We start from the raw sequence: 11,637 nt of genomic DNA, 5'->3' as shown, positions 1-11,637 counted from the left end.
GTCTTTAATGTTTATTTTGTCTGTGATTATGATACATAATCATGATTATGACTGTTATTGAAAAAGACTAAAAATACAGATTAAATCTGGAAATCTGAACAAACTAAAGAAACAAAGCAGAAATGTGGTAATGGTTGTTTAATCAGCATCACATGTATTACAGATTGTGGGACAGCGCCATCATCTATGTAATACAAATACTGCACTTTGAAAGACACCAAACCGTAAAACTTAAATTCATAAAACGGATCTTCATTTTCTTCAGAGCATATAATTATTCAATATCAATTTCAAAATGCAAAGGTCAGTATGTATATACTATACAATTCACATTACATTACTGGCAAACAGAGGTATTGTTCATACAAGTGTGTATTCATTGAATAATAAAACTATTTTAATACTGTATAATCTAAATAGTGCATTTATTTACCCATTTACAAGTAGCAAGGGTTGACGTCATTCTTCACAACACCTGCTTAATTTTCTCTTGTTATGGAGAACTCGTGAGAGTTGGACAGTGAAAAATAAAGATTAACAAAAGGAAGTGATGAACACAACAAACCTGGACCTAGAAAAGACATACGCTGTATTTGCAAACTCAGGGTTTTGTGTCCCGGGGTGCTTGTGTCCTTTTTTTCACGCAGCCACCTTCTTATTGTCGGCATCAAACAGCTTCTTCCTGCCCTCCATACCAGACATGGCCTCCACGTTCTTACGCCAGTCAGTCACCTCTTCCCTCTGTAAAATAGATGTACAGTTGATCATAAACAATTTTTTTAATGTATTTTCTCATTCTGGGGATGATTGTCGCAGCTAACAACTTCACCTTTTCCTCTTCTTTCTTCACTGTCTTGAGGTTTGCCTTGAAATCAGCCTTCATGAGTTTGGAGTTGTCGGTGCATGCGCCCAGCATATCATCTGTAGTTTTCTTCACCCTCTTCAAGTTTGGCCTCTTTACCCCCTTCAGCTCAACGATCTTCAGATTCAATGCCTGGATCTGTGCAACAAACATCACAGTTTAAGAGGAATCAATAACCAGGCAACTACAACATCCAAATAGGTCAGTGAATGTATGAAATGAATCCCTGATTCAAATCTGCCGTACCTCTTTCTCATTTTTGGCTACTTTAATCTCCATATCATAACGTATATCATCTACAACGTCAATCTTACGATGTAGTTCTTTGCAAAGTTCCTGCAATGGAAAAAAAAAAAGTTAGAAATGATTTAAAGTAAAAATAATGCTTGAATCAGGATGATCTGTGGAATCTGTACCTGGAGTTCGTGGGTTGACAGACCTGCCAGCTTCAGCGGAGGGAAGCACTCATTCATAGCCCTTTCTTTCTCATGTTTCTTCTCTTCGCTTTCAGCCACCAGCATAGACGCTGCCTTCTTCAGTAGTTTGGACTGTAAAAATATGTAAGATGTTATAGAAATCCTGGTGAAAACTGTCTTTCATCATGTGGCATAGTGGGACATACAGTTCACATAAAGGTTTACAAGACCCACCTTCAAATGAAGTCGGCGTGTGGCTGAATATTTTGACTTTTTCTGTGAGATAGATATATAAGGTATAAACTTTATACACTTTGTACATCAAATATATCCACTGATAAAGGTTTTCAAATGTCTTTTTAAGCATGAAATGCAATAATATTCTGCACCAAAACTGATGATTAATTAATGATTTTGAGAGTTTTGTTATGTTGACTCACCGGTCTTCATCAACACGTGACATACAAAGCAGGGGAAAAAAAGACATTTGTTTATTATTCAATATACAAAACCGTACAGGATTGTGGTAACCTTGAGGAGCTAATACTCACCCTTCAGACATGTCTGCTGTTTATAGTGCCTTTGTAGACAACAAGAAAAAAAAGATTTTGTAAGTCATGCTCTACATGTATTTTTAACTCATATTGTATCACACAGAGTTTCACTTTTTGTATAAATTACACAGTCTCAGTAGTATCTTTTATATTTTATGTAATTGGTGAATCCCACTAGTTAACAGTTTAATACATTTATTTAGTCTTAACTGTCCTCCAGGGCTCTCTGATACATTTCAGTATCCTTCTAGGACCACATAATCTTTCCTATTGTTATGAAGGGCTGACTGTGAGCCTGTTGCACGGCTATATTTGGCCACATTGCCCCCATGCTTTGCTGTGTTGCAGCAGCTGCTGTGGCCTTGATGATGCCAGAGAAAGCCAAGCCCCTGGAAGGTTTGGCAGCCAACAGAAGAGCAGTATCCAACGCAAGACTGTGAGAATCATAAAAAGATAAAGTAACAAATGCTGCCGGAAGCCAGTGAGCAGCATTTTCAGATCAGATTTTCATCCCTGTCTCATTCTGTCACTTTATTTGGCGTCTTTTGTAGCAATGGCTTTAAATAAATTACCACATTATGCAATAATAACAGATGGAAGGTTCAAAGTAGGATGTAAGCATGTCAGTGCTTCTGACACAACACGGTATTAAATCCAATTAAAATTAAGCCCGTCTGGCAGGGTGCAAAAGTCAAAGTGAACAAGCAGAGCAGCATAAGATTTCAGTAAGCCTGCAGCCTTGCCCCATCCATCTAGGAGGTCGCCAGTTCATATGAGCTAGCCATCATCACTTATCACGCCAGCTTTTTGGCCACAGCGGTGGGTCAAGCTCGCTGATACCAGTTTAAGCCTCAGGTTACATTTTCTCACTTAGAGGATCAAGAGATCATTAAGAAGCTTGAGGTGTCGTAGAAGTCAAAGCCAGAGAGCCACGTTTGAACAGTTGAAAAGACCTTGACAAAAGTAGCAACATGGCACAGACTCCCCTTCATAAATACCAGCCGTAGTATCTAGTCTTCACTACTCCCTTCATTAAATCCGGACTTCACTTGACCCAGACAAACTAATGACTGTAAAGACAGACATTTAGATACCTGGACTGCTGTCACAGCAACTAGAAAACTTAATCCACAAGGTCAATCAGTCCTTTGAACGTCCGTAATGGATCTAATTTACCTTTATTCTCTTGTGCTTAATAGCTCCAGTTTATTATTGTGTAAAACTTACCTTGACGTTGAGGGATATCAGAGAGGGCAGCAACAATGGCAAGTCAGGAAAAGAAAAAGCACTTTATGGTTATTAGTGAAAGATTTATGTATTCCCAGTCTCATGTGAATGGCCCGCTAAAATAGACTCCCTGTCCACCTGACAATTGCTGCATCACAGTGCAACCCTTTTTGATTTGCCCTCAACCCGTGACACATTTATTTCATGCGATAGCACAAGGGCACACTTCACACGTCCCTCGCCTAACTGACAGCTGTGTTATCCTCCTCTGCAGATATCAGGTGCTACGAGCCTGTCTGCCTTTTCAAGTTTGTCATGGGGTGTACTGGCAAAAGCTCACATGAAAGACCACTTGTTTTAGAGGTGCCTGTTGACGTTTATTAAGCTGAATTTAGTCATTTTATGGAACAATAATTTTATTCTCTATAGGGGAAATGGGTCTGAATACGTATATTTTTAACAGTATAACTGGCTTTAATGCCACCCAGTACTGAAAATTAGGTAAAACACTATTTTAACCCCAACTAATCACCAATAAACTCTATACCAGTCAAATGTTTGGACACACTTTCTTATTCAAGTGAATAGGAAGGTGTGTCCAAAGGTTTGGCTGGTGTTTAATACATTATGGCACTCATTGGGTAGTTGTAAACAAATATAAGGACTTTTTAAAATGTTTTTAATGTATTTATGAACAATTATACCTGCTCCTTTTAATAACTATTATATAAACCGTTAACAAATGCTTGATAACATAGTTGTAATCCTATAAATTGTCTCTGTTTTAAATGCATTTATAAACTGCTAAAAAAAAGCCTGTGAATGATGAGCACATGTCTGTTTATATACCAGTTATGGATGCTTCATAGGAGGAGTTATAATTGTTGACAAATACACAGATAAAGAGGAATAATATGTGCTTACAACTACATTATAGTGTTATAATGTGTTATAAACCATTTATTAATTGTTACATATTGCTTATAAATGCTAAATGGTGGAGTTAAAATGAAGCGTTGCTAATCAACCTGTTTTTAAAATCCTGAACACAGCATGTCATATCACAACTTAGGGTATCTACTGCATAAAAGTATATTTTTACATGAACTATCTGTACCACAGAGGAGAGATTAAATACCACCTCTACAGTCTATTCTGGTCAGATTTCAGTGGCACACGTCTGTCTGTCTGTGTGTCATTCTTAGTGTTATGTAAACTGATATAGTTGAGCTCAATGTCCAGTAGGAGACACAGTAACACCGAGACAAAGCTATAGGAATTAACACACAGCCGTGGCCACATTTTTGTCCTTTAGAATTTAATCTCTGTTAACCAAGCAGTAGCACCTAGTTGCAGGTTTAGAGCTCATGGTCCAAATCCTCGGCTGTCTGCTGGTTTCATGTGTTGATCCTCTGGATTCTGTATCTTATCTGTATATTTAGTTGATGTCGCCAGAGGTTCGCGTGAGGTCAGGCTGAATGTTAAAGCCAAAAATGCCCCCCTAAAAAGAGTAGTTTAAGCATGTGAATAAAATGTTTTTCCTTGTTCAACAGCTTAACTCATTTTAAAATGTGGCAATTGTCTTGGAGAGTTTTTCATTGTAAACTTGTTTCCAGCCACTACTGCAATTTATTCAAACAGGAACTTATTACTTGTAAATTTGTCGCTGCTGCCCCCTAGTGATGGTTTGACATATTGATTTGCTGTTGGCAGAAAACAACAGTGTACATATGCACTGCAATAAGGCAACATTTTCTCACAGAATTGTATAGTAAATTGCAGACCTATAGTAATAATAATAACAATAATAATAATAATAATAATAATAATAATAATAATGAAAGGTTTACAAAGTGCTTAACATCATCTGCACATTTATAAACACAAAACGTATGAAAAATCAATGCATAGTGTTAAAACAAAATACAATGATGCCCACAGAATGAGGTAAAGGAAAAGAAAAGGAGATCAACATGGAAAATAAAACCATGAGTGCTTTTAAAGATAAAAGACAGTGAAAGATGATATTGCATAAAAGCACATCTATAAAAGTACATTTTAAGTGTGTACTGAGTCTGCGAGCCTCAGATAGAGCAATCTTTTCAGCTTATGCAATGTTCTCTGTGAGAATGGAAACTACAAACCACATTTGATAACAGCATCCTTCCTGCATACTCAGATGTCAGCACCTGATAAACATTAGACGAATCATAAATCATAGTGCGCTGACGCTTCTCTGTGTTTGTTCAAGCACACTTTTGCATCATCTGGCCAAAAGAAGCAAATTATATCCCTTTTTTCTCATTCATTGACTCATTTTCCACCTGTATCGGGGAGCTGCACCAGCAATGTCAGAATGATCCATGTTCCTTTTCTCTGTTTCCTCTATTTGACTGCCGGACTCACAGTTTCGTCTTCTCTTTGGATTTTGGACAAGCGTCTGGACTGCAGTCAACTGGTGAGAATTCAATTTTTTATACAAAATAAACATACTAACACTCTTATAAAAGTAAATCAAAGGGGATTTATTGTCTGGAATCATGATTTACTGTGTATGTGAGCCCAAAAGCTTCAACTCTCATGTTTTTTCCAGGGTCTTGACCACTGCAAAATTAGTAAGTATCTGTTTTTTGGCAAATTGTACTGCTAATGTATTGATACATCCTCTACATCATATCTTTAAATTTAACAGTTATTCCAAACATTACAAAGATTTCTTAGCAAGATGGAATGATTTGTGGGTGAGAAATATTGATTTGTGATTCATCTGCCCACACACAAGTACACATCAGTGACATATATATAGAATAATGATATATTCACCAAACATTCACCAAAATATCAGATAAATGCTCAGACAAACACATGGTTGTGCCCGCACATCTCGCTCCTACTGGCCCAGAGTGGGGTTCGGAGCATGTGGGAGTTGGGATGGACAAACACAGGCCTGTTCCTATTGTGAATGTGACGTGGACAATAAGGTCAGATGGTAAGTAATGCTTTAACTATTTTAAAGTCTATCTGACATTTTAAAATATGTCCAAATAAAGTTGCAAATCAGCAGGTCTTTGATTAGAAGTGAATAGAAAATAAAGTATTTGAGATACATTCATTATAAATAATATAAAATAAACTCTCCTCTGCCCACAGCATCTGTATTAAAGCTACGTGGATCAGAGATAAATATTCTGGATGAAAGTACAAATCAAAGTATATGTGTGCAGTTTTCTTACAATATCCGCCAACAGCTGAATCCAAACTATGAAAAGGTAAGACTGTACCATGTTTTTTAAAACTTTTGCTATATGAATGTCAACCAATATACACTCTGTATTAACAGATAAGAGACCTACAGTTGATTTTCTCTTTATATTAGTGGACATTTTCATTGGATGGAGTTGTGGTCGAGCCTGGGCATTCATATATGGTGACAGTTTTTAATTTGCCAGAACCTGAGATCGAGCGTGATCAGGTCAGGATCAGAAAGCAAATTAACATCCCAGGTGAGTTACCTCCAGATCCAGATGTTGGCATTAGCCTGGTAGGAATATTGTAAATTACTTTTGACAACAAATAGGTTTTGTATTGTTATATAGGTAGATGTAAGATGTAATTTAAGCCTACCCCTTCATGGTCTATAGAAAATCTTCTATGCTTTTTTATTTGGTTATATTGTTTTCCACTGTCTTGTTTTGTTGGAAGTTATTGTCTTTTTTTTTGAATAATTACTTACCAACCTAAATCAATTTATGTGTATGTTTGTTTTACAAGCAATGTGATGCAGTATTAATTCTTATTATGTGCACGTATCACTATACTGTATACTGCTTATAATAGAACATTTCTCAGAAATCAATACCACAATTCACAGTGATTTGATTCATCTTGTTCTCATCATCTATCTAATATTCACTGTCATGGCCAGGATGTGATGACCAGAGAATCCAAAAGGCCCAGATGTGTTTGGAAAATGGTAATTTTTTTTAATCTTCTTTACATCGCACAAGTTTTAATGGAGTACTGTAAGAGACTCAGGACTATCCAGATGTTGTACTCTGCATGTTTTGTTCTTTCAGGTAGTCTTTGGGACCCTCATATAACTCGTTCTGTGTCAGTTGATGAGGAACATAAAATGTTGTCCATTGTCGTGGGTTTTGAGGCAGCAAAGTATTCAGAGAAATACCAAGTCTCCATTCAGGGTCATGGTTTCCATTGCTCAAACAATGTCTCAAAGGTAATTACACACTTAAATTATTTTATCAATGATAAGAAAAATATCTGTGTTGTGAGACTTGTATACTACTATCATATGATGTGTTTATTTAGTCTGATATAACAGTGTTTGGGCATTTTCTTACTGTGTTATTCCATTGTACAAAAAGGAAAACACAACATCACAGAATGTGACCTTTGAGTTGGGTTTATCGCAGCTCTCGCAGTGCAAAATGGTGATAATGGTGAGTTTAATTTCTGATTAAATGTTCCATACTGTTCAAACAGTAATATTAGTTGTAGTAATATAACGTCAAAGCGTTCAAATCATCATCTCGTCCGCTCTTTTCAAAGATTCGGCCATTTTTTATACGATGCAAGAATGACTGTGAGCGTCCAGAGAAAACATTTCATTACTGTCCTTGTAAGTACGATTTCTGACATATATACAGGATATGGTAGGTTTTCAATGACCATATAATGCATACAGTAACGTAAATGAGTGATTTCCACCCTTTTTTGAGGTAAAACAATCCCACCAAACAGAAAAACTTTTAGAAAACACTGAAAATAAATTAAAATTCATGTAGAAGAACCATTTTTTCTTCTTTTCTACCCCATTAATCATCTTTCAAGCCCATGAGATTTATTATCTTGTGACCCATTGGTGGGGTCCTGACCTCCAGGTTGGGAATCACTGACATAATCATATTTTTGGTTTTTTGGAGTTATTTAGCTAATCATACTGTCATACTGTAACTTTTTTTTTTTTAGATTATCCAACACGGACTTTACTTATAAAGGCATCTGTGGGGCTGGTCATGTTTGGAATATGTCTTGCTTATTGGCTGTGGAGTTCATCTCGTAAAGGTTTACCTTCTTTTAAATGTAATGTGATAGACACAAGACACAAGCTGAATAGATAATTATTGTCTGACTGCATCTTTCTCTTAGATCCCGTGAACACATCCACATCTGCTGCCAAAGAACAACCTGAATATTTTCAAGTGCAAGACAGAAAAAGAGTCCTCGTCATCTATTCTCTCGACCACCCTTTATACAAAATTGTTGTTCTCAAGCTTTGTGCCTTCCTGGCGACCACATGTGGTACTGAAGTGGTCCTGGATCTGCTGGACTCTACCAGACTGGGAATGCTTGGCAGTATTCAGTGGCTGGACTGGCACAGAGAGCAAATAGAAAGCTCTTCAGATAAAATACTAATCCTGTGCTCACGAGGAGTGCAAGCCAAATGGAGAGCCATGTGTGGCGATAAAAAGGTTTTTCTGAGAGAGGATGTCCGCTCACCAATAGGCGACATGCTCACTCCAGCTCTCAGCCTCATGGTTCCCCACTTTGTCCGATCTGCATCATTTAAAAAGTACATAGTGGCTTATTTTGATGATATTTGTTCCGAGGAGGATGTTCCTTCACCTTTCAACATTACAGTACGATATAAGCTAATGGAACAGTTTGAGGAGCTTTTTTTCAGAATCCTGGACACTGAGAAGCACGAACCAGGCAGAGTGAATCACATCGACGGGCTTGCAGAAGATGAATATCATCACTGCCCCTCGGGTAGAGCCTTACGAGATGCTATAGAGGCTTTCCAGGCATACCAGCTGGAGCATCCACAGTGGTTTGAAGAGGAATTACTGGAAAACTCAGAGTTGGAGGTTGAGGAGACCTCAGCCGAGATCTACCAGGATGCAAAAACAACCATGAACCCCATTACATATTGTGAACCTGACTCAACTCAAGTTATCAGTCATGTAAAGACACAAGAAAGTGATTTTACTGTAGACAAAATACAACTTTACATGGCTGAACGGCTCCAAATGTCCACCTCACTTCAGTTCAACCCCCATATTGTTGAGGACATGCAGCCAGTTTTAGGGAAATATCAAGTACAATTTGATGACATCTGTGAACTGGACAAAAACATAGGATAGTAAACTGATATCGGAACATGAAATAAACAACAGAGAATTAGCTGTTACATGCTGAACGGATGAAGAAAACATGGAGGAACATTTATCACTTCTTTGCAAACTTTAAAAAAGGATATCTATGTGGACATTTCATGATACTGTATTTTGTTTGCATTCATATCTATTCTGTAATATTTGTGCATATAACATTAATGTTGAATATCCTTTGCTTTGACTAGGAGACAATTCCTGAATAGTTAACATCACAGAGATCTGTGGTTGATGCTTGTGGGCTGTGTAAACAGTGTTTGGGTCAAAGTTCAGCCTTCTGGGCAAAGTTTCTACCATTTTTGTTACACAGGAGAAGGTAAGCACTAAACTCTGCTTGTGGAGACACTTTTTTTTTTAGAATGAGCTGGCTGATTGTAGGGTTTAATATCTGAAAGTATGGATATTTTGAAGTAGAAGTCAGTATTTTCATAGGTACATGATCTCTCCTGTTGCATAGAAAAGTGTTGATATACTTTATAACTGCTTTAGATTGATGTCAGGTTTTTTAAGGGAGCTTAAGTGTAGACTTTGGTTTGTGTTTACATATGTGTTTGTAATCCTCTCAGTGTCACTGATGAGATTTTACATTTAAAGACAATGTTGAAATGGCAATGATGGCACAAAATGAGTTGTACAGTATTAATGAAAATGTCTGGCATTTGCTGTTTTGTCCCAACAAATAAGTTTCTGACTGCAGTAAATTTCAGCAAACAGTCTGTAATGAATAAATGCAGTGAAATAGGAGGAAAAAAAAGATAGCAACACAGACCCCTGCTCGGGAATTCGGGTGTCAGTCTCGGAGAGCGGCCCCAGAGGGGGAGGGTGGTGGGAATTTGCAGTAAGTAAGTGGAGCATAGAAAATCATTACAATGGCTGAATTGGACTTGTGCCTTCCAGTGACAGAAAACACACTGCAGGGTTTGATGCAACTGAGGAGCCTATTTGATTTTTCCTTCAAGAAACTGAGGTAATGTTTGTTGTTTTAATTCTGACAAACACCTACTGTAGTTTTTCCTTAAAGATTGGTATACGCAGAAATAAAGTTAGACACACACGTGTTTTCTACCAAATAACCAAGGCTGCAGGAACTAAACTGAAGAGCCAGATCTGGGCCTGTAGCCATTTTTAGTGTGTTCTTGTGAAAAGTGTGAAAAACAGGCTTTGACTGAATCATTGTGAAGTTCATTTTGTAATTTAATGTGAGACAATAATGGATGTTGTAAAGTAGACATACAGAGGTGGCTGCTTAATATTTCTTCAGCTTGTTTCTATTTTATTGCCCATCAGGGTGTAACAAGTAGAAAGACATGTCAAATTTTATTTTTCCCAGTCTCTCAATATTTTAAACTAGTCAAAATACATAACCTACACAACTGTAAAATAAAATAAAAACTATTAAAAATCACAGCTCAAGTCTGCCTATTTATACTAATGACTACAAGTACTTGGCTGAGTAAAGTGTTGGGCAAGTTACTGAAAATTAGTAATTATTTATTAGGAATTTCTTCCCTCAAAAAGTAATTGAATTACTTTACCAGTTACTGCATATAAAAAGTAATTAGTCTCTAGGGAAAGTAACTCTGGATTGAACTCGAGTTACACTTTTGCGTTAAAAGTAACGCAAAAGTGTAACTCGAGTTCAATCCACTTGGTAATTTTCCCCACAACCCTAAATCAGTTCAGTTCAATCCACTTTCACAAACGTAAAAAGAAAGACAACTCAAAGTTCCGCTCCAGGTTTTACGGCAGATCCACAACTCAAACCAGGAATAGCAGCGGCAGTTCAATAACAGGTATTATATATAATATATTATAACTCCAGAGATAAGGGTTATGTTTTACCACGAGTTGGCTACAATGACGTGGACTTTACAAACATGGTAAGCTCAGGTGATGATGTGTTTGTGTTATGTGTGAGCAGTGGTGGAAAGTAACTAAGTACATTTACTCAAGTACAGTACTTAAGTACAATTTTCCATTTGATGCTACTGTATACTTCCACTCCAGAGGTTTATTTTCCAGCTTTAGTTGCTTTACAGATTAAGATTTTTCACAAAATATTTTATATTTTAACATTCTGTTATTTAAATGTTCTGCTCTTTTCTTTATTACTTTGTGTGGAAGGTGATATATAAACCAAGTGTATTATTATTATTATAAAAACCATATACTTGTATAATATGATTCAGTGCTGTTACTATTAAAGCCCCTGGAAAGGCAAATCCATGATTGGCTATTAATCATGTAATTTGGGGTCTAATGTGCATATAGTAAACACCTAAAAAGTATGAGAACATAGCCTATGTAATTCTTTAAAAAGTTTCTCTCCCTTCCCTTGTTACTGGGTTGCAGTTAGGCGGGGCTAAGATAGGGAATTTATTACGCAA

General features: G+C 36.9%; 2 protein-coding genes across 3 annotated transcripts; one reads left to right on the top strand and one right to left on the bottom strand.

The window, feature by feature from the left end:
- Positions 1 to 123: 123 nt before the first annotated feature.
- LOC137183292 (troponin I, slow skeletal muscle-like) lies at positions 124 to 3,222 on the bottom strand. Its single transcript, XM_067590234.1, has 7 exons — positions 3,060 to 3,222; positions 1,826 to 1,858; positions 1,513 to 1,554; positions 1,279 to 1,410; positions 1,109 to 1,198; positions 830 to 1,000; positions 124 to 741 (listed from the first exon to the last, which is right to left on the bottom strand). The coding sequence occupies exons 4-7, from the start codon at positions 1,381 to 1,383 to the stop codon at positions 640 to 642; spliced, it is 468 nt and encodes a 155-aa protein (XP_067446335.1). The 5' UTR covers positions 1,384 to 1,410; positions 1,513 to 1,554; positions 1,826 to 1,858; positions 3,060 to 3,222; the 3' UTR covers positions 124 to 639.
- On the top strand, positions 973 to 10,655 carry LOC137183290 (interleukin-17 receptor A). 2 transcript variants are annotated; one of them, XM_067590232.1, is made up of 12 exons: positions 973 to 1,063; positions 5,468 to 5,517; positions 5,653 to 5,674; positions 5,905 to 6,048; positions 6,210 to 6,328; positions 6,436 to 6,562; positions 6,985 to 7,032; positions 7,136 to 7,293; positions 7,442 to 7,516; positions 7,626 to 7,695; positions 8,046 to 8,141; positions 8,226 to 10,655. In XM_067590232.1, exons 4-12 carry the CDS (start codon positions 5,925 to 5,927, stop codon positions 9,218 to 9,220), a joined length of 1,812 nt encoding a protein of 603 aa, XP_067446333.1. In that variant the 5' UTR covers positions 973 to 1,063; positions 5,468 to 5,517; positions 5,653 to 5,674; positions 5,905 to 5,924; the 3' UTR covers positions 9,221 to 10,655. The 2 variants fall into 2 exon arrangements, with proteins under 2 accessions (XP_067446333.1, XP_067446332.1); XM_067590231.1 differs by lacking the exon at positions 973 to 1,063 and having other exon boundaries at positions 5,270 to 5,517.
- The last annotated feature ends 982 nt before the right edge of the window (positions 10,656 to 11,637 follow it).

Source organism: Thunnus thynnus, chromosome 5 (assembly GCF_963924715.1).
Source record: "Thunnus thynnus chromosome 5, fThuThy2.1, whole genome shotgun sequence".
NCBI lineage: Eukaryota > Metazoa > Chordata > Actinopteri > Scombriformes > Scombridae > Thunnus > Thunnus thynnus.
This window is presented reverse-complemented; position numbering and strand designations above follow the sequence as displayed.